Source organism: Odontesthes bonariensis, chromosome 7, assembly GCF_027942865.1.
Source record: "Odontesthes bonariensis isolate fOdoBon6 chromosome 7, fOdoBon6.hap1, whole genome shotgun sequence".
Lineage (NCBI taxonomy): Eukaryota > Metazoa > Chordata > Actinopteri > Atheriniformes > Atherinopsidae > Odontesthes > Odontesthes bonariensis.
In genome coordinates, this window is record NC_134512.1 from 32,236,569 (window position 1) to 32,260,399 (window position 23,831).

Sequence of the window (23,831 nt, forward strand, 5' to 3'; positions counted from 1 at the left end):
ATACACTGGAAAAAAATCAAAGTCTTACCAAGTATATTTGTCTCATTTCTCGTCAAAATATCTCATTACACTTAATATAAGACACAACTGCCTAACAAGTACTATTTCAGCCAGATATAGGGACTCGTTTGAAGACAGTACATCTGGAATATTTTTTTAAATGTCTTGAAAACAAATTGTTTTGAGTCACATATCATATGAAACAAGCTTTTTTTGACATTTGAAGAGGTTTTTAAGCTAATTTCAAGATCACTTTTAACTCAAAAGTCCCAAATATCACATCTTATTTCAAGAAATCTTGACAAGCCGATTTTCACTAGTTCCATTGGCAGATTTTTTTGCTTATTTCAAGCAAAACGTCTTGTATTTATTGTTTTTTGTTACTTATTTTTTCAGGGGGGGGGGCATTTTTTCCAGTGTGAACAACCTTCGCTGTGCAGCCGTTCAAACGTGCCCAAAATAACTCGCAGCATAAAGAAAACAAAGCAGGTCCAAAACGGTCCAGAATCCCCTCAAGCAGAAGAGTCTCTCTAACTGCAATCAGCTCCCTAATGAGAGGCAGATACTGCTTCGGTGACGTTTAACGAACACCACAAGCTCCTTTTGACCTTCAGACGACCACAGAGGAAGAATTCACACTGAAACCCGAGCTTTTAACACTACGACGCAGCCTCTTCTTTGGTCTCCACAGCCACATATTTAAGTAGTTTATTTTAGCGTGAGAAGGTCCAGAGACGAGCGAACGCCTTTTTAATCGTCTTTATCAAGACTAAGAACGCTGCAGATTCCTCCACAAATGCTCATGAGTCAGAGTGTGTGAAGTGTGTCAGTGGGCCAAAGTCAAAGGACGAGCCACCAGCTGACACTGACTCTGCAGTTTCTGTCTCTGAACGCAGACAGAAGGAAAAAAAAAGACGAAATCAAGACGCAAACAGAGGCACCTTAAAAGGAAACAAGTGGCAGAAACCGAATTGTTTCTTTATGATGTAGATGACTCTGTGTAAACAGCCCCCGTCACTCACCCCGTCCCAGCACTCAGGCATGGTTCCAGGATCTGAGCTCGCAGCCGAAGAGGAAGAGGAGGGAGCAGACGGGCAGCCAGACCTCTCCTGGGTTAGAGGACTAGGTTCTGGTGACCGCTCGCTGGAGGATGGAGAGTCGGATCAAGGTGCTGCTGCAGAGTCTTTGTCTGCTCCGCTCTGCTTCAACAGCAGATTTATGCTACGTGCTCCACCCCTCCTCTTACTCCACCCTGCCCACAGAGAGAGGAGAGAGCTCCGACTCCTCGGCCTGTGATTGGCCGGCTGTGCTGTCACTCTGTAGTGGCTCTCTCATCAGCACCACTGCTCCAGATATGATTTGGTGCCATTTCCCTGCTTCCCTCTGTGACCTTGTTATGTTTTCCTGGTTCTGATAAAAAAACAAAATGTCTGTTTTTTTGTGAATCAGGCCAAAATATCAGGACACCTCGACTGTGAGTCTGCCTGAACGTATCATCATTATACAGTTAATGACCCGTAGTTTAACATATAGAAGGGGCTTCACACTGGAAAAACAACAAATACAAGACGTTTTTGCTTGAAATAAGCAAAAAAATCTGCCAATGGAACTAGTGAAAATCGGCTTGTCAAGATTTCTTGAAATAAGATGTGATATTAAGGACTTTTGGGTTAAAAGTGATCTTGAAATTAGCTTAAAAACCTCTTCAAATGTCAAAAAAAGCTTGTTTCATATGATATGTGACTCAAAACAATTTGTTTTCAAGACATTTAAAAAAATATTCCAGATGTATTGTCTTCAAACAAGTCCCTATATCTGGCTGAAATAGAACTTGTTAGGCAGTTGTGTCTTATATTAAGTGTAATGAGATATTTTGACGAGAAATGAGACACATATACTTGGTAAGACTTAGATTTTTTTTTTCCAGTGTATAACACTGATGTTGTCAGGTTGCTCGTTTTTTGCAACACAAATGCAATGATGACAACTTGGATATCAAAGAAAAATGGGAACTGAAAGCGAATATCATAATATCAGAAGAAGAGTGGGAGGAAACATTTAAAGAGGGACATAAACTAACTAATAGTCCAACATGGAGGAAATTTGATTGGAAAGTGAAAATGCGTTACTTTTACACACCTTTCATTACATAGAAATACAGCAATACTACTGATTTATGTTGGAGCGAGTGTGGAGCAGTGGGCGACTCCACTCATATTCTGGGATTACCCAAAACTACAGGATTTTTGGAACAATATTCAAAAGGAAATTAAACAGATTATGGGCATAAACCTCCATCTGGAACCAGCACTTTACATTTTGGGAATAATTCCTGACAGTATGACAGATAAGAGCTCTAAATATTTACTGAGAATCCTGCTGCTGATAGCAAAGAAGACTATAACAGCTTCCTGGTTGAATCCAGAGCCTCCAAGCATAATGTAATGGAGAGACAGGGTAAAAAAACGTGTTTATCATGGAAAAAAATCACAGCAAGACTACAGTTGAAAACAGACATGTGTGATAAAAGATGGTCATTATTAGTACAGGCAATGCCTGGACTCTAGTTACCTCTACATTCTTGTTTTTCTAATTTTTATTAATTACAGATTCTTTCTTTTTCTTTTTGTGCTGTTGTTGCTCTCACCTGTAAATGACTCGTACTCTGTATGGTTGTTTTTCTCACTTGTAAAGTACTCATATTAACGCAGAATGCTCGTTAGGGCAGATAGAGCAAAGAAGAGGATCGGATTAGCGGAAATATGACGTAAAGGTCTAAAACAGTGACTGAAATTTACAGAGATCTAGTCAGTGGAAGAAAAAAAAAGAGAGAAAGGAAGCACGTATAACTGCATATAATATACACCCCCTCTGTGTTTGTTGAGTTTGTGTTTGTATGTATTTATATGTCAAATAAAAAAATCAGTTGTAAAAAAAAAAACATAACTGATTTGTGTTGGAGGCGTCTCTCAGCATAAATTAATCTGCAACAAGCTAAAATAAACTGCAAGTGGATTATTTATTCAAACTAAAGTCATCTCGTATCTTATAGCAGGACGATCGCAATCTGAAAGTTTTTGTATTTTAAAAGAAAAATGAACAGAAAACTAAACTAAACACCCACAAGACGAGAGCCACAGCAACAGCAAACGTTGAGAATGAATCACAGAGAGTGTTAATGCCCACATGAGTGGAAGAGAAACGTTCTTGGCCTTGTGAAAAAGAAACGACGTAAAAAGCCTGAGCAGTTTCTCTCTGTGCGTTGTGTGCAGGGAAAACAGAAGCCTTTTCAGGATTTGATGATAACGTGACCTGAAATGTCCCATCTGAGATGATGCCGGTTGGATTTGCTGAAGCTGAAGTGGGAAATGCAAATAAAGATTGTCAGGATCTCTAAATACACTGAATTAACACTGTTTGTCTCCAGCTGAAGTTAAATACAACATGAATATCAATGTGGAGGCTGAGAAGCGTACGTGCACATCCACATAGCTGCCATGGTGTCTGCTGACTGCAGACTCTCTGCTCGCTTCTGTCATTCATCAACCGACCCTTTGTCCTTCTTCTATAATCCCATCCCCCCTTTTCTCTCCCTCCATCTCCTCCTTTTCCATCCCATCTATCCCCCTTTCCTGCACACCTCTCTATCTTTGACTTTGTCCCCCTTTCCCTCCACACAGGAGATTAGCTCGCTCCCCGCTGACTCGGCAGCGCCCCATCTGCTTTAAACGTACAGTCTGCGCTGGCGAGCATTTAACGAGCAGTCGTGTGCAGGAGGGAAGCTGAAGGGTGGACTGAAGTATGAGCTGGATTGTTTCACCTTTACTCATTTAGAACTGCTGCTTTAATTGCCAGTTAATCCTCCATTGCCACCTTGGTGAATACATTCAGCGCCATAACACACAGAGTCTCATCTGTCAGTTTCCTCAAAGCTTTTTTCTGATCATGGAGCAAATGTGGGACATTATAAAAAGCTAATGCAGGTCTCTGTGGTTGTTTGGTTTCTGACACCACTCATCGTCTTGCTGTTTATGAGCTACAACACTCACAATCTCCCAGAAATGGTGTTTCTGTAGGATGAAACAATGCATGATTACATAGTGAGTCCACTGTTTTGTAAAGACACATTTATGAATTGGATCAGTGTTAGCAGGAGGTGGTTGGGGTCAAGTGCGGACTGGCCATCGGGAGTACCGGGACTTTTCCTGGTGGGCCGGTGCAGCCGGCAAAAAAAAAAGAAATAGAGTTTTAATGTTGTTGGGCTGGCCTTTAATGTGATAACCAATTTTAACAGTTCCTCTAGTGTCTGGCTAATCAACACTGGAGGGCCCAGGGTATATGCCCCTCCTCCTCTTCATCTGTCAATTCATCAATCAATCAGCAGTGCAAAACTGGAGAAGAAACGTAAAGGAGGAGCGCAAAAATTGAGAGAAAAGAAAAGGTACTACAAGCAGATGTGGCCAAGTGTCAGAAAATTACAAATATATTTTCTGCCGGTGCATCATCCTCATCCTCAACAGCACCTGCAGCTTTTGCGTCGACATCTGGAGGAGAACGTGACCGGGAGGAGGATGCTAGTCAGCTGTAATGTGATGACATTATTTTCTAGCTTGCTAACTTTTAGCACAACGCATTTAGGATAGTTTGGCTGTAAAAACGTCATTATCGTGTGTGGACTCGGCCCAGGCGTGAAACATAGATATCAAACAACATGATGTAGGAGAATGTTCAATACATTTAAAGGCATGGTTGGTAATCCTGGAGAGCTAGCAAGATTTGAAAGTAGCACCTATGCTAAGCGGGATGGATCAGTGCTCCATGGAAAGCCACGCCCCCACAAACTTGAACGCGGATCCCACGGTGGGACTCATGTCTCATTCACCTGTACATATTTCATGAAAATAACAAATCCCCCCGAAGCAAAAAAATAATTACCTGTCCAACAGGTAAGTAAAGCAACTATTAAGCAACTATTCCAGACTATTCTAAGTAACTATGAAAACTATTATATATTAATCCTAATCAAGGCCTCAGATGAAATTATGTGTCATTATCTCTTCAATAATGTTTACATGCATATTTTTTTTTCTCCCACAATCAACATATTTGTTCCACCGCCATCATCCGCCTCCAGTATTCGCCAACATCATCTGCTGCCCCGGCCCCTGAGTGGGCCAGTCTGGTAGTAAATTCACTTTTTTCCCCAGTCCGCCCCTGGTTGGGATGGATGGACGGTGTTAAAACTTCAAGACTCTCACATTAGAGACCAGAGATCAACTCCACAGTCGTGTCCGATCATCAAATAATTTAGAATCCCATGTACTGCCCTAAGGGCCCGACAGGTCCGGGGCCCATGTTTATGTCTGGGAAGGACCCACAAAATGACCCCGTGGATACAAATGACTCTAAAGAAATAAACCACACAGACGATAATAAAATAAAAAATGTCCACAAACAGACCCATAAACTGCCATTAAATTAAATACTTTTCATGAAGAAGTTAAATGTCTCATTTTTAACATTTTATGTTTTCTCGGTTCCACTGTGACTAAAATATTCTTTTATCAGATTTTTAAATCATTGAATTCTGTTTTTATCTATATTTTACACAGCGTCCCAACTTTTATGGAATTTGGGGTTTTACAATGAGACAAAAAAAACAAAAACTGCAGAAAGGCACAGAAAGACCATAAAAGATGCAAAACAACCGCGTAATTATAGACAGAGAGATGGAACGATGGGAAATAGATTAACACAAGTGATGGAAAACATCTGCAAAGAGATACAAGCTGACTGCAAGAAGAGACAATGAAGAGACACAGGAAACGATAACAGATGCGTCCATCCAATTATCAACTGTCTTTCGCTTATTCGAGGTCGGGTCGTGTAGGCAACAGGACGTAAACACAGACCCTCTCCCCAGCGACACTCTCCAGTTCCTCCCGGGGGATCCTGAGGCGTTCCCAGAACAGAAGGGATATATAATCCTGGGTCTGCCTCCTCCCTGTTGGACGTCCCCAAGGAAAAACTCCAAAGGGAGGCAACCAGGAGGCATCCTGACCAGATGAACCACCTCAGCTGACTTTCTATGTGGAGGAGCAGCGGCTCTACTCTGAGCTCCTCCCCCTTTCTCTTAAAGGCTCTAGCTCTAGACATGATAAAACACGATAAAACACAAAACTAAGGCCCCATCCACACGTAGCCGGGTATCTGCTAAAACGAATATATTTTTCTACGTTTGGACCTGTCATCCACATGAAAACGCATAAAAACGCATCGTAAACGAATGTTTTTAAAAACTCCGGGCAAAGTGAAGATTTTTGAAAACTCCGTTTATGCAGCTGCGTGTAGACAGAGATAACCGGAGTTTTGCGTTTTTGAACGTCACAATATGCGCCAAAACAGCAACAAATCTGCTTAAAAGTCTAAAGTGCGACCTTTGTTTACTGAAGAAGCATGGATGCCTTCAGAACTGTGGTGGTTATTATTGTGCAGGCGCTGTTTACAGCCTTGATTTTACACGCCCAAGTTGTACTCCTCACTCCTGTCGCTGTCGGAATTATTACGTCCTCATATCGAGGGGCAGTCCACTGTCATGCGATCACCTGTCCGTGTGCTCAAAAAAGTTGCGTGCACACTTTATTATTTAGCTGACGAGGGCAGATTGCGCAAAACAGCAAATGCATTTGGGTTGTCAAGACAGGTGAAAACGCAGATGTTTGGTTATTTGTGGAAGGTGTTTTTTTCGAAAACGAGGTAATGTGGATACAAATTATTTTATAAACGGAGGGGGGGAAACATTCGGTTTTAAAAATACCCGGCTACGTGTGGACAAGGCCTAAGAACTAAAAACATGGCGCAAAACCCCATGACAATGCTCATATAGCAACATTTACAAATTCCCATCCCCATGAAAAGCCACAGACTCGACCGAAGCAATGTAGTGAGCTGTATAAAAAGTTTCCTGCCCTTTAATATATGTGAGAAGCGACTCGGTGAAATCCAACAGTGAATCCTTCTTCAGCACTAATCTTCTCAAAGTTATCCAGATAGGATCTAAAACTCGGGTCAGATTCTGTGACGTTTGGAGGGTTATATTACATCTGCTTCCCAGTTCCTCAGTATAGTCAGAGAATAACTGTGCATCTATGTGCAAACATGTAAAGAGTGCTAGCATCAAGGTTAGCACCAGCGCTATCTGTCGGCTGTTAGATGTAAACAATAGGGGTGGGCGAAAAAAAATCGATTCATATACATATCGCGATTTTTTTATGGGATGATTTTAAAAATCAATTTTTCTCCCCTGAATCGATTCTATATATATATATAAAATATGTATATATTTTTTTTTACCCTTGTCCTGTCCAGCATTATGGCAGCAGAATTGTAATCTGAATACCGTTTATGCTAAACACATTTGCAATGCCAAGGGAAGCTTTATCGATTATATTACATCATATCCGTGTCCAGATAAATTTCATCAATTCATCACATTAAGTTATGTTAAAACTAGCTCACATTTGTGCTGTGTGGACATTTCAATTCATTTTGTAACTGTAAACTTTAAAAAATGCCTCTTTTTGTCTCAGTTGAAATAAATGTCAGCTGCTGGACTGACTGACACAGACTGATGTGCATTGTTTATGGGAACGACATTCATTCTAGAAGTGTATGATTCAACTTGTTTGTTTTTTCAAGGAGGAAGAAAATTGCAATTACTGATTATATCGAACAGCAATACTTGGAGAATCGCAATTATCAAGAATCGTGATACAAATCGAATCGTGACCAAAGCATATCGTCCCACCCCTAGTAAACAACGCGTACAGTTCAGAACATATTCATTAAACCCAGTTTCTGGGTTTAAATTTAAGCCAAAAAAAACCAAAACAATAATAACAGTAGTATTAAGGCTCTAGCATGGTTGCTGCGTCGGGTAGCACGAGCGGTGTTGATGATGTCACGATTTTGTGCCGGCTGTTTTTACTGGCGCAAGTCGATGCGCCAGTAAAAACAGAGGTGTCCCTGCTACGTGAAGGTAACCGCTACTCTACAACCACGAAAGTCGAGAAGAAAACAATGAAGAGCAGGAACACTGTCATCAATGATACTGCTGCAGTATTCGGATAATTTTAATTTAGTTAAAAGAGGTGAAGATCTGAAGCCCCCAGCATCACCACTTTTTGAGTCTCTGCCCTCTTCTTTGCCTTCACGTATCTGTTCCGTAGCTTCTTCCACACATTCTTACAGAACTCTCCCTCTTTCCCCAAAGTTCTGCCAATCTCTGTGCACCAGTTTTGGGAGTTTACGTGCTCCCTGTGCTGTTTCACTGCAGTTTCGTACAGCTGCTGTAAAAACGCACCTCCTGACTGAGCCTGGTCTCAAATTGGTCCATCTGGTTTGTCGTTCTCGGCGCAGCCAAGTTACAAAAATCGACTGGTGCACGACAACGCGCTGCGCCGTCTTTTCAAGGCAGCGCCATGCCTGAAACGTCATTTTGACGTCACGGGCCGCCACCGCCGTGACAGACGTGACAACTGTAACTCCGCCTTGAGGCTGAGCCCAGCCACCCTTGGAAGGAAACCTATTTCAGCCGCTTGTATCTGTGACCTCATTCTTTCCTTCACTATCCAGATCTGTCACCACAGGTGAGGGTTGGAACCAGGGCTCTAAAGTAACACCCGCCAACCCGCCAAATGCGGGTGAAAGTTATTTTTGGCGTGTATTAAAAAAACTCACTAGCCGGCTTGGCCGATGATAAATGAGGAACTTTACCATCTATTTTGCGGGACGCGAAATTATTATATACAGTCTATGCGCGGGACGCACGAGCGCAGTTTCTATGGGAACGCATCTGCCGAGGCTGCCGTACTAGGGGAGTGGGTCACTCTTGGTTTGGAAATACGATAGACGCCGGTGTTCAGCCGATTTCTCCTACTTGTCGAGAATTGCTACTTTGCGCATGCGCCGAGCCGATTTTCTACGTTTCGTTTTCTGATTATTTTCTCTTTTGGAAGACATGCAAAGTAATAAAACACTTATCGTATTAACAAGCAGTTAGGTTAACATGCACAAATGGGTGTCATTCACCATTTGATTTTTGTATTTGGGACACTTCTGTCTTTATTTAGGTGACTCTGCTCCATCATTGTCATGAATGCATTGAGAAGGGGGAGCATTATTTGACAGCGTGTTATTGGTACAAATACAGACGCAAACACTAACAAAATGTGGCGATGGTTGGGACAGCCGGCCATGAAGAGAAAAGATATGCCTGCCAAAGGAGGGGAGGAGGATGATATTTTGAATATATTGAATCTGGCATGGTGACAGTTTGCGCACACGCTGGCCACACTTTGTGAGAAAAGGGAAAAATGGAACTGATTTAGATGGATCCGAAGACAGTTCAGAGAGCTCGGACGATGTTTAAGCATTTCACAGCATTCCTCTTATAATTAGTCTCTGCACATAGTTTGTGTTTAATTTTGTGCATTACCTGCACTAAAACATGGTTAGAAAGTTGTTAAATATTTCCATTTTTGTAGATTCAGGGTTCACATGAATATAAATCAGTTTTAAAGTTATTTTTTTATTTTTTTATGTACAAAAAATGTGACCCTGAATAGTCTGTGAGGGTTGAGGAGTAATGAAATGTTAGAATAACTTTTGTATGTACATAAGTTTAATTATTGTAATTATTTTAATTGGATATACATTCCCAATTTCACTGTAAAATGAATTTAAAGCTTTAGTTAATAAATTGATCAAATTAATTCAGTGGCTCTCACCTTTCTTTTTTGCACGGAAAAATATGTGGCTAGTGGAAATTCTGATTGGCTGGTAACTTCAGAAACTTACTAGCCACATTGGCTGGTGATCAAAAAAGTTAATTTAGAGCCCTGGTTGGAACAAAGATGGAGCAGTAAACCGGAAGCTGCTCCATCCTTCTACGCCAAAACAGACAGGAGCAGCGCCCTCATTACTACTGACTTTTTCCCGAATGCATACTAGATTCGCCTTTTTCACCTTTTATAGAAACCTCGACGTTTTACTGACAAACTGTCAACTGTCAAAGGAAAAAGACGAGCTGCATGCGATGCCACAACAAGAGAAAAAAACACTTTAATAAGGTGATCGTACAGCGCAGCATCCCTTTCAGGGTTTTAAAAATAACTTGTAAGGTCTCTGAAAAAGAACCGGGACAAGAAAATCAAACCAAAAATGAGGCCGTGAAGGAGTTTTTGCCTCATCGTGGAGCTTCATTGTTCATTGTTCATCTCTTGTTTTAGAGCAGATAGCAAAAGTGTTTCACTGCCTTTATGATTATTTCAGCTTTTATTCATTCGCACATTCAAATGCAGCATTATTATCCGAGACCTGTGTCGGGTCTGAGTGTGAAAACAGAGGTGAAATAGAGGTGTTTTCACAAGAAACTGCTGCTGTCTGCCACTCACCACATGTTTGACTAAAATAAACCAGCAAAGTTTTTCATGTGTGAAGCTCTAATGAGGAGTTATCCTGCTACTTTGAACAATCCAGCAGTGTTTGATTGACTCGATTTCACTGATGGGCTCAGATTTTTAGGGGGGTGAATAAATCTGTCAAACCTCCAGCATCTCATAGCTGTGGGCAACTAATTAGACCAAAAAAAAAAAAAACTCCTTAATTTCTGAAAAGAGACATTTTTGTCCCCTTCTAAAATGATCCCCAAAATACCATATGTTAAGGTAGATTAGATAAAGTAGATCTTTTTTAGTGAAGTGTTTAACCCTGAGATGTTTTCTTAAGTATCTAAATTGTAGTGTTTGCACAAGTAAACATAATTTCAGAGCTCACACAGAGTCCTAATTACTGTTTTCAAAAACCTGGATATGATATTTGAGTGAGGGGAGGAAGAGAGATGTTTATAGGGATGGGAATTGAGAACCGGCTCCCTGTAGTTCCATTCCGTGGAATCGTTAATCCGCCTGCTTAACGATCCCGCTTAGAGGTTCTGCTAACGTCTGACGCATTTGCGCGTTGACGTCAAGTGCAGGGCCGCCGATATGCGCATTAGTCCGCAAATATGTTCAAATGTTTCAGGCACGCACGCCAATCAGGCTGAATTGATTTGAGAATCATCCCCGGTCAGCTGAATGACGTATGATGTAACACGGCTCTGGTTTATTCAGAGAATTTTGTTCCGGGCCCAGCCAAACCTGTCAGCGGCCCTGGTCATGTGCACACTACGTATTTTGGCTCAGAATGTTTCCAACATGGCGTCGAGGCAAAAGCGCTCCAAAGTTTGGTTATATTTCACCAAAAAGGACAAAACTAGGGCCAGTTGCAACACGTGCAGAGCTTTGATCACATCAAATGGGGAAATACCTCCAACATGCTGAAACATTTGACCACACAGCATGCAGCTACTTTGCACGAATGTAAAGTGTTTGACGCGCTGCTAAGCGATGGCGGCGACTCGCAGGGGAGCCTGTGGCACAGGGTCTTCCCAACGTAAAACTTCCAGGTCCTGTTGGTTGTAATAATGTTAGCGACATAATGTATGAATAATTTCCATCTGATATTAACATTTAGTTGACGAGGACTGCAAGAGTGAGGCAGGATCAGAGACAGGCTCCCGCATACCTGTAGCTACCCCTTTAATCAAGGCAGGGAAAAGTAAAATGAGGCGAAAATAGATACAATGTTGGTGCATAATTAAAATTAAAGTGTTTTACTAAAGTGGGGAGCTACTCGAGAGCTCAGAGAAAATAAAGAGACAGCGACATACACCTAAATGACACAAAGAGGAGCTCACAAACGCTCCAACAGGGAGGGGTTGCCAGATAGACTAAGTTGTATTTAGTGTATTTAAAAACACTGTAAGAATATAGACATTGCATTTGTTTTGTCTTCATAACAAAACATTATAGTAGCTCCATACTGAGGCGTTCATCCTGTTTACCCATACGAGCCATCACAGAGGGATGACAAAGAAAGAACGAGGGCCAAACGTAATGAAAACACAAAAGAAACACCCATAAGAAAAGAGAGGAGGGGGGTGCGAGCTCATACCTTCCAGTCGCCTGGCGGCATCAGCTGATCGCAGCTTTCCTGCAGAGGGAGACGGGCAGATAAAAGACAAAGAAAACAACATTAAAAAAGGAAGGAGATAAGTTATCTGAACTCGCACTCAGACACATTCCTCAAACACTACAGGGGGCGTCCTTTGTTGAAGCTGAAGGCCGACAGACTTACAGAAGAGCGGCATGAGCTGTGCGCTGCAGGTCCAAACCACAGACATGAGAAAATCTGCCTCCCAAACGCACCTCAGCAGCACCACATACAAACACTCAACATCAACCGGTTAAACAGAATAAAAAGCCACCACTTTTTAGATCAAACACGCTGCCTACTTTTTAACTCCTTTAAAGGGGAAATCCAGCAATTCATCATTGAATGAGTTGGGGGACGTATGCCACAAACATCAAAGTAACTGAGCTCCACAAACCCTGGATCCTACGTTTCCCATGATGCAACAAGACACAGCCCTCCATCAGACCAAGTGTGTTAATGTATGAGCATCACTTTCAGTCTGTTTTTAGTTGTTTTTTTTTATCTCAACCTTTTGGAAGGGTTGTGCTCACAGTTTTATACCAAATCAGGTTCATCTGTACAGTAAAAGCAACAATGTTTATTGTACAGATGGTGAAATCGGATGTAAACAAAGGTTTTTGGAGGATTTACAACAAACCAACATTTTCATAATTTAATATTTTAATTTGTTATTTACCAAATTCTCATCTTGTATAGATCTTCTTTTCCTATCACACAATATTCGTTTCTTAGTTTATTTTGACATCTGTAGCATCATCACGCCCAAAACTGGCATAATTCAGATCGTTTAATCTCAGATTGCTCACTCTGGAGCATAAGAAGACGTTTAACAGCTGTTTTCATAATGTCTGTTTAACTATAAATAATACAGATGGGTAAAATTGGTGGATTGCCCCTTTAAAATTGCTCTTAAGTTTCCAACTATTTGAACGTTTTACATCTAAATTTGCCTGGATGTGTGTGTATTTGCAGATTTTTTTTTTTTTACTGAAGTACATGTGGGAAACTGAGAACAACTTCATGTTAAAAAGTGAGGAAAGATGATGCTTTAAAATACAGAACGAGACAGAGAAGCAGCCGAATTCCCCTCACAGCGAGCTACCCCAGCAGTGATGAGCATTAGTAAACACAGATAAACTGAGGCATGAAAATAATACGTTTTTCTTTCAGGTCACAGCAGAATCCTGCTTCCAGCTGACTGCTGAGATCATTTTCACATATTTCAGACACTCTGACTGATAACATGCTGACTTTAATCAATGAGACACTGGAGATCTTTAAATTTAATTAAATAAAATACCAAATGGATACAAATCGTGAAGAAAAACTTGCCGGCGAGGTGCTTAGTCTTTGGGGGAATCCAGTCTCGACTCCATTTAAAGGATAGGTTCACTAGTTTATTCCATATTTATCTCAAAACAATGTGCACAAACACTTTCCATTTAAGTATCCTCTTCTGATATGTTCTCTTTGTAAGTTATCTCAGCAGCCTGAGATAAACAAATCAAGAAAAAGTAATTTTAGCTCAGAGCGGTTGTTTCAAAATGGCAAAATGATTGAAAAGAGTTTTTCATTTAATCATTTTCATTTGAGTCAGGTGTGCTGGAGCAGGGAAACATGGAAAACATGCAGGGCCTTGAGGACTAAGGTCAGGAAACACTGGTTTAAGTCATGTCACAGATTACCAATTGGATTGAGGTTTAGGGTTTGTCTAGGCCAGGGATGCCCACATCCGGTCCTCGGGGGCCCGCTGTCCTGCAGGTTTTAGATGTTTCCCTGCTTCAACACACATGATTAAGATCAATGTATCATTAGCAGGCTTGTGCAGAACTTAACAACCTTTTGAAGAGATCCATTTCATCTGAATCAGGTGTGTTGAAGCAGGGAAACATCTAAAACCTGCAGGACAGCGGCCCTCGAGGACCGACTTTGGACATCCCTGAATTACAGCTTCAACTCTCTTAGAGTCTCTATGAGTTTGCCACATCAAGCCCCTTGGATTTTTCCCCATTCTTGAGAGCAAAACTGCTTCAGCTAATTCAAGCTGGACGTGTTCTGCTGGTGTACAGCAACCTTTACATCATGTCACAGATTCCCAATTGGATTGAGGTTTAGGGTTTGTCTAGGCCAGGGATACCCACATCCGGTCCTCGGGGGCCGCTGTCCTGCAGGTTTTAGATGTTTCCCTGCTTCAACACACATGATTAAGATCAATGTATCATTAGCAGGCTTGTGCAGAACTTAACAACCTTTTGAAGAGATCCATTTCATCTGAATCAGGTGTGTTGAAGCAGGGAAACATCTAAAACCTGCAGGACAGCAGCCCTCGAGGACCGACTTTGGACATCCCTGAATTACAGCTTCAACTCTCTTAGAGTCTCTATGAGTTTGCCACATCAAGCCCCTTAGATTTTTCCCCATTCTTGAGAGCAAAACTGCTTCAGCTAATTCAAGCTGGACGTGTTCTGCTGGTGTACAGCAACCTTTACATCATGTCACAGATTCCCAATTGGATTGAGGTTTAGGGTTTGTCTAGGCCAGGGATACCCACATCCGGTCCTCGGGGGCCCGCTGTCCTGCAGGTTTTAGATGTTTCCCTGCTTCAACACACATGATTCAGATCAATGCATCATTAGCAGGCTTGTGCAGAACTTAACAATCTTTTGAAGAGATCCATTTCATCTGAACCAGGTGTGTTGAAGCAGGGAAACATCTAAAACCTGCAGGACAGCGGCCCTCGAGGACCGGATGTGGGTATCCCTGGTCGAGGTTGTTCGAATGTTGCTGTAGACGTTTGCTTGGAGTCATTGTCCTGCTGGAAATTGAACCTCTGTCCCAGTCTCAAATCTAACAAAGACTAAAACAGGTTTTCCTTAATAATTTCCAGTATTTATCCAATGAAAAACATTGGCTAAATTCAGGGGAAGTCTTGCGTTATGAGTTGTTTTCAGTGAGCTCATTGGGTCATTTGGGTGTGTTTTAAACACAGCGCTGCCTTGTTTTTTACTAATACACATTTTCTCTGAATTCTACTAATTTATTACTTCTGTAGATGATTAAATGCCCACTGTTTACACTAATTTACCTCTATCCTCACTTTGTGGATACATGTCGTGATCATGTTCATGATGTTCAGCATTTGATATTTTGTATTTGCACAATTTGCAATTAGACAGTTTCAATATTTTTAAATAAATGCTTGCCAATTCTGTAGTAAAAAAAAAACAAAGGATATCTTCCTGATTTGTCAAACTCAGAATGCTGCTGTGTTTACGGGATTTTTTTTCTTTAACAGACTCAATTTTATCCCCCATTAGCTGCATATTTCAGTGTTCTTCCACAACTTGATTTCTGTTTTAAGACAAGCAAGAAAAACTGTAAACCCATCCTTTAAAACAAGATGTATCGGAATGAAACATTTTCTCCTTCATAAATAAATGCATCCTGGTGTGCTATGAAATAACACATGCTTAAGAACTTAATTTTAAAAATATATTTATAATTTTTTGTCATTCCTTGAACGCATTTGGAAAGTTCCCTCCTCCTAATCTGTGTTATTTCACCACATGTCATTTATTTGTGATCTGCCGCCTTTTGTAAAGCCTAAAGCAGGGTAGGAACATCTGGAAATCTGGACCAAACAACTCAATTAACGACATGCATGTGATAGATGCTTGTCAGAACATTCAGACGGACGGTGTTCACACTGCTTCCTTGTTAGACATGCACAACTCTTAGTTTGTGAGGTCAGATGAAGATTTCTGAAGATATTTCTGAAAGAAAATACGACAGTATTAAAAAGGGACACACATAAAAAGTTAGTTTTAGTTAATCAGCTGCGATGACAAGTTAAAAAAGGACAGAAGTGGCACAGTCAGATCAGGAAAACACCTAAAAAAAGAGAAAGACATCACAAAAACAAGATCTGAAGCTGCCCAGTAGATGAATATGTTACCATCAGGCATCACTAAGTGAGTTGTTGTGTGGCTGCATCATGACCAGAGCAGCTGGAGGTGGCAGGGCAGGAAACCCAATAAATACATTTATTTTACTTCAAGAGAAATGTTCAGCTAAAAGGGCAACTTCAGTTCCTGTGGACTTCATGCGGATTTCATGCAAGTGGATTTGTTTCCAGATGGGGAAATGTGACAGTTCGGTGGTCGGACCAGCAGGTGGCACTCTTCTCTTTCTTTTAACTCCCACCCCATCATACTGCATGTAGGGGCTGTAAGCAGCTCATAACAAAGAGAGGGGAGACTATAGAGAGAATGTCCATTAAAAAGAATGGGAAGAATGTCTTAAAAGTTGTGTGAGGGCTCTTTGAGCCACAGTAATGTCTACAGGCTGTTTAATGTGTAAGGCTGTGTGTTGATGAGGTAAAGATGCTGCAATGAGTCACTGTGTCCGTGGGCTGGTTTCATCAATGTTTTGACCTAGATTTTATTTTAGTATAATCTTTTAACCCTACATTTAAGTAATCGGGTACGGGAGGATCAAGGAATTGACTTACTTAAGTCTGACCCCGGAGATACGATAGATGGATGTTCACAGGGGATCAAATCTATCATATTGCATCTGAAGTTGAGCTTTGCGTTGCTGCTGAGGCATTTAGGTTGAAACCATAACAGCCACATGAAAAGCTACAGTTTAATGGCCAAATGTAAAACAACTAAGTCATAAAACCTTATAATAACCTTGATTAATGTTCTACATAATACAAATTTGCCACAGGTTTTACAAAGACTAAACCAGAGACGCTGCCTTTAATGGGTGAAGCATCTTACACGTACAAAGACAACACAGTTTCTACAAATAAAATGCCTGCTCATTTCTTCTTTTGCTGTCTTTTTCACCAAGGAACTTATTTAATTAATCAATCAGCAATAGAATATATCAAAATGTGGCTGGTAAACCTAACTTTAAATCTCATTAAAACGGCTTGATTCAGAGGTTACTCTGCTAAGCTAAACTACGCTAAGCTAGGCTAGGCTAAGCTCGTTAGCGTTTAGCTAGTTAGCTTTTAGCCAGTTAGCTTTTACAGGACATATATTAACTTTAGAGGAACTTACGAATGTAAACTGCAACCATAAAATCGGTAAAATTAACAGGGTTCAAAACAGATTTTTAAATGTTAAAAAAAGTAAACTGGTTTTAGTCCAATTTATCACAACAACAAGTTTTCTGTTTCTTGCGCATTTTTACCATCTAGTTTGTTTACTTGACCTTCACTTTTTTTCATTTTATGTAAAGCTTAGACATCTAATGTATGACTTTGGTCTTAGACCAAATGTGAACTTGGAGCATTTTTGGCCTTGTTGGGCACTAAAACAAGTTGCCATTTTGTTCACGCTTCTGCTAATATCTGCTAATGTAATGTCTACAGGGGAAGGCGATTGTTTCAGTGGCTTCCACTATAGCCAGAAGGAAACACCTTCTCTTTCATAAATGTCATTATTTAGATGAATTATTGAAAACATTTTTTAAAAGATGACAACTTTGAGTTTGTCTCTCAGTGCTTTCCTTATTTTGATTCCCAAACAAACAATTAGCCTGCATGTAACCGTAAATGTCTAGGCTAATAAAATCTTCTCCCTTGGCTGTAGTTTCTTATTTGTACATCTGTGTTCAAAGGGATTAACTTGTAACTATCTCTCCCTGCTGTTTTTGACCACATTTATGCTTTAACAATGATAACTGGCTAAGGATTTATTTCTAAACGTCTATTTAAAGGCTGGTTAACCAGTTAAAATCTCATTAAAACTGCTTAAAAATAATTAATCTTTCGAGTTGTGTAAAATAGTATTTGGAGTAAAAAAAAAAGAATATGTGCAGTAAATTCAAGGGGTGTATTGCCTACTTTTCTTACTCTGCAGCTGCAAGTGCATGTTGATTTCTGTGAGCCCTTTCTTTTAAAGAAAACTGATGCTGCCTCAAACGAAGAATGCACTGAATAAAATCTATTGACTCCGTCTCTGAGGGCAACAGCAAATATCTCTGGGCTTCTGGTGTAGAAGCACAGATAATGAATGTCTAGGCCAAGACTATCTGTTGTGTTAACAGGTCATTATTTAAAAACACTAACACATTTTAAAGAGCTAATAAAAAGTAATCTCCAGCCAGTGTTTTTATGGTTAAGAATTTATTTCAGCCAGTGTATTTCTTGTTTTTTTGCTGTCTGCACAAGGACACTCTAACATAACTGCTGAACACTAAAATACTGCTTAATACTACTCAAACTCAGAGATTGTCAAGGTTATGGTACAAAAAACCTATAGATTCAGCGCACTGAAGCTTGTTCAAGAATTTTACTTGTACAATAATTAATTAACAAGGTTGACGAGAGGAAGATAGCTCCCCTTAATAATAAAAAAAAGGTGAGAAAGAGTTGATTCGCCTTGAAATTTGACTGCACTTGCTGGCCCTATTTGCCATGGAAACATAGCGAAATCATCCTCGCAGTTGGAAGGCTTCGTAGCTCAACTATTAGTGTTGTAGCCACATGTAAAGAGGCTCTAAGTGTCATCAAGGCAGGCTGGGTTTGTTGCCCTTTGCTTTATATAATCAAATATAGACCAATAGGCCCTCTGTCCTGTTTTTTTAAACAATGAATCTGCATAACAGGTGTGGGAAAAACACAACACACACTGTTAAAGGCATTTAGTCAGCATCAGTTACAGATAAACAAGCTCATGCACTTCAAAACACATGTTTATTACCATGAAATAGGGCAACTAATTTAGGAATTAAACCTAAAATTGGGCTTTTTTCATCATTAAACATGAACAGCAAGTATGAACAATACTTAAGGCGACAACCAGAATCTATTTTTCCCAACTTCCGTACAAAGATATCATACAATTATGGTATTGTTTAACATTATGAATAATGTTTAATAATTTACCATTATGCTATGTTACAGTATGTGTAATAATATTTAAAATACTTCTATTTTTAGACTTCCAATGCAAAGATTTTTTCCTGGAATTGACTATTTTAACTAGGATTTGCCATTTTTTTCAGCGACAGCAAGTTTCCCAACATTTTAGCTGCTTTACCTCCAACATGTAACTGGTTGCTTATTGGTAGTGGTAAGTATTGGTCCATAAAAACATTTGCTTTATGATTTTATCTAAATCAATTAACTTTCTGCTCCAGGTTTCCGCTCAGTTATTGTTCCCAGCTGTGTTGGCTGTGCTTTTGTTGTGTGTTGGATTTGTGTACTGGCAGTCAGATGTTTCTGCTTGCTCTGGTAGTTACCGGGAGGACCCCGCTGGTCCGACGGCGGGTCTGGCGGAGCCAGTGCCGTGCGATGACATGCCAGCGGTGTGTGGGGCGGTGGGGGGGAGGGGGTTGGTTAGGAGGCGTGGGGCTGGCGGGGCACGGGAGCCCCTCCGCTGCCTCCTCTCCTTTATCCTGCTGTGTTGCAAAACGACAAACAAAAGGTGGTTATTGGGAATCAACCAGGGCAGACACATCAGCAACAAACAGTCAACATAAAGAACATAAAGATGTTTTCTGATGCAATGTTTATGGAGGTCTTAGAAACACCCTCGGTGATCGTTTCATCCTTGAAATGCCCCATTTCACTGCTTCTTTTCTGTTCCAGCGTCACCAGAAAGGTCAGGCGGAAGATCTGCAGCCTTCCTTTAATTGGAATAGAAGAACAGGTTGTGTCCACATGCAACTAATAAACCAGAAAGAAGCTGCATTCATGTCACGAGGGACGCTGTAGAGTAGAGAAGGCTGTACATTAACTGGAACAGTGTGTTATTGACAGTATTTCAGACAAACAAGTGCCAAAGATGTCTTTAAATCATTTAGATTTCTTAACTGCTTCCCCTCATATTGTGTTGACAATGTGTGAAATTAATTACTGTTTTTATTTATATAGCTTATTTTGGCAGAATAATGAATTTGTTAAATCTCAATGGAGCAAAGTGGACAGACACTACGAGTATTAAGAGAAAAATTATTACGACACTTTAAATCTTAGTCGTAGTTTTTTTTTTTTTGTTTTTTGGACCTGAACTAGTGTCCGAAATGATAGTTCTGAATAAAAATGGCCATAATGAAAGCTTAACATCTTTTTTACTGACCTGCACACCCGGACGGACATAGACAATCGAGATGCTGAGTAGTGCCCACTACAGCATGAAACTCCCACTACCATGCTTCACTATTGCAGACCAGATGGCGGTTAGTCATCATTGATCAGTTTCTCAGTTTTGTTTACAATTAAACTGCATGATCGGTGGTTTATTTCTAAATGTATTCATGTTACACAGGTCATCAGGATCATAGAAATTAAACGGCTTCAAATCCATTTTTATTCACTAGAATTGAATTATTGTTTTTGCAGTTTTTAACCAAACAGCGCCTGTCCTGTTTGAAGCGAATGCAGCATTTGTGGTGCACACTGGAAAAAAATCAAAGTCTTACCAAGTATATTTGTCTCATTTCTCGTCAAAATATCTCATTACACTTAATATAAGACACAACTGCCTAACAAGTACTATTTTAGCCAGATATAGGGACTTGTTTGAAGACAATACATCTTGAATATCTTGTTAAATGAAAAAGTCTTGAAAACAAATTGCTTTGAGTCACATATCATATGAAACAAGCTTTTTTTTACATTTGAAGAGGTTTTTAAGCTAATTTCAAGATCACTTTTATCTCAAAAGTCCTAAATATCACATTTTATTTCAAGAAATCTTGACAAGCCGATTTTCAATAATTCCATTGGCAGATTTTTTTGCTTATTTCAAGCAAAAACATCTCGTATTTGCTGTTTTTCTTACTTATTTTTGGAGGGGCATTTTTTCCAGTGCAGACATGACTTGTGGTGAGTTTGAACAGTGTTTTCTGCCAGCAGGCAATCACTTAGTAGTTGCTCTTAAAGGTCACTTACTTTCTGTTGCACAACACCAGAGCTGCAGACTTTGAATACGCTTCGAGGTGGAGAGGCAGCAGATAAAACTTAGTGTGTCTGAGCAGAGCAGGTCTTTGACAGTTCAACAATCTGAGCTGCTTATCGAGTCATGCCACATGTAACCCGATCTATGAGGTAGCAATCGATGGCCTCGATTATTTACCAGCAGTGAGTCATAATGAGCAGGCCTGATGACCTTTACCTTATGAATGCCAGTTTTAGATATATTCATACTGTTGCACTGCATATTATGTTGGAGCTACTGAGTCAAAAAGCCTCGACGCCCTGTATCATCTGAACGTCTCATTTTTGGCTGAGTGAGTCATGGCTGAGTCAGTGGTTACATTCGCAGCCTCTCACCGACTCTTTCAGCACAAATAAGAGGCTCGACAGAAGCAGACGAATATTCCACATTTGTTTATGCTCATTTTCATGCTTTTTCTGGGCACTCGGGATTTTGTTGCCTGTTTGCTTTGTACCGTGATGAAAACAGCTTGCTCATAATTGGTCATTTAGAGCTCCCAGTCGTTTCTCTGCTTCTGTTTTCGGAGCCCCTATCGCCACAGTGGGCAGGAATAACAACCAACTCGCGTCACTAAGAACGGGCCTATTTGAAAACTTTAAGAAGATAACAAGTGTTTTTTTGCCTCTTCACTGGAAAAAATGTCCCTCCAAAAATAAGTAAGAAAAACAACAAATACAAGACGTTTTCCCTTGAAATAAGCAAAAAAATCTGCCAATAGAACTAGTGAAATTTGGCTTGTCAAGATTTCTTGAAATAAAATGTGATATTTAGGACTTTTGAGATAAAAGTGATCTTGAAATTAGCTTAAAAACCTCTTCAAATGTCAAAAAAAGCTTGTTTCATGTGAAATATGACTCAAAACAAGATGTTTTCAAGACTTTTTCATTTAACAAGATATTCAAGATGTATTGGATTCAAACACGTCCCTATATCTGGCTGAAATAGTACTTGTTAGGCAGTTGTGTCTTATATTAACTGTAATGAGATATTTTGACTAGAAATGAGACAAATATACTTGGTAAGACTTTGATTTTTTCCAGTGTTCAAGTCACTTTCCTATTTGGCAAGTCTCTGGCATTTCTAACATTCCAGCATCAAGAGGAACTCGAGAGCCCCTGATTCAGCCTCAGCTGCTACCTGTTGCTCATTCACTGGATAAGTGGACTGGAATAAGTTACCGCCTACTCCCGATTCTGTTTTTGATTCCCTCAGCCCTCCACCCCTCTTTCTCACAGCTTAAATGAGCTTCCATCTTCTCACATTGTTGTTATCAAAGAGTCATGGTTGGATGGAGTTCATTAATTTCCTCCTCCGCTGGTAAACAACCACAATGTCTAATTATAAGCCATCACAGCTAATGAGCACAAACATCTCTGTCTGAATAACCCAGGAGTTTTAGAGGGCTTCAATAATCACATGTGAACACCCAGATATGAGGGTTAACGGCAACAAGAGAACATAAAGCGAATAAAGCAGGTGGACTCACCATGTCTGAGTCCACTCCTCTCTGCTCCGGCAGCAGGGGCTTCTCCTCTGTGAACTGCTGCTCCTTCATCCCCGCCATCCTGGACAGCAACCTACAATCACCCAAAGTAAACGCAGACAAACACACATCGAAGGTCATATATCATTACATCATGCAAAGCGCTTTCTGTCCTCTAATACAAGCGTTTTTACTGCGTTGCATGATAATGAGAGTGGTGACGCCTTCCTTCACGGGGGGAAATTTCACAAATCCACGTTGTGAAATCTTGGAAAGAATCAGTTCACATTGTATTGAACTGAGAAAAGAAACTGATTGAAAACAGGAAATGGAATCAAGAGGAGAATAAGTATGCTCATGGAAAAGATTTTAGGAGGAAAGAATCCACAGCTTAGAGATCAACGCAATAAAATGTAAAAGAAAAAAAGCCACATAAAAATACATTTACATGATGTTTCAGACTCAAACTGGTGAATAAACCTCATAAACTAAAGCTAACAGTTGCTTCAAAAAGCATTTAGGCTCCTTCACGTTCACATCTATTGGAAAATTAAAACTAAGGATAGAATAGAAAAATACTTTATTCATCCCCCAATGGGGGAAATTCAAATTAGTCAAGTAGCTCAAAAAAATTATAAATATTTACAATGATTATATATTAACAACAACAATAATAATACCAATTCTAATAAAAATACTACTACTAACTAATAATAATAATTATAATAATAATAAATAAATAAAATAAAAAAATCAATCAATTTGAGAAGAACTCAGCAGTCACTGTAAAAAAGCCTTATGGCTGTGGGAACAAAGGATGCACGTTGGGGGCCGATACCGGTGTTAAAAATAATAATTTGACTGATAGCCGACTGCTATTCCTTTGGCGTCAGTGAAATGATAAAGAAAAATGATAAACCAACCTTTATCGTAACCTTTCACATTAGAAAAACCCTTTTGGTGAAAGAAAATAACAGATTTAAAGGCCCATTTAGCCTGTTAAACTATCATCAACTCAAACAACAGTGGAGGTTCTTTTGATTTTTACAGCCTCCTCTCACCTTTTCTCATCATGCACATCTTCTAAAGCCAACGGAAACCCAACTTATGAGGAGTCAAAGTCAAAAGTCAAAGTCAGGTTTATTGTCAATTCGTTCATATATACAAGACATACAGAGAGATCACATTGTGATCGCTTGGAATAGAAGGTGTAACTAGACTCACATCGGAGTCTAGGTGTTCTTCCTTTTCCTAACCTCTCAGACCACCAGGAAGACGCCATGCATTAAAAATAG

General features: G+C 40.0%; 1 protein-coding gene across 6 annotated transcripts in view; it reads right to left on the minus strand.

Annotated features, from left to right (window-relative positions):
• The window catches only part of ndrg4 (NDRG family member 4), a 74,780-nt gene that overhangs the window by 18,095 nt on the left and 32,854 nt on the right, over positions 1-23,831 (minus strand). For 3 of the 6 annotated variants that reach the window (XM_075470574.1, XM_075470573.1, XM_075470575.1), the window contains 3 exons: positions 22,540-22,630; positions 19,354-19,512; positions 12,055-12,093 (listed from right to left, as the gene is read on the minus strand). In XM_075470574.1, coding sequence (XP_075326689.1) covers positions 12,055-12,093; positions 19,354-19,512; positions 22,540-22,630 — 289 coding nt within the window. Of the gene's footprint in view, positions 1-1,022; positions 1,215-12,054; positions 12,094-19,353; positions 19,513-22,539; positions 22,631-23,831 lie in introns of those variants that run through there. The other 3 variants (XM_075470577.1, XM_075470578.1, XM_075470579.1) reach the window with 3 other exon arrangements.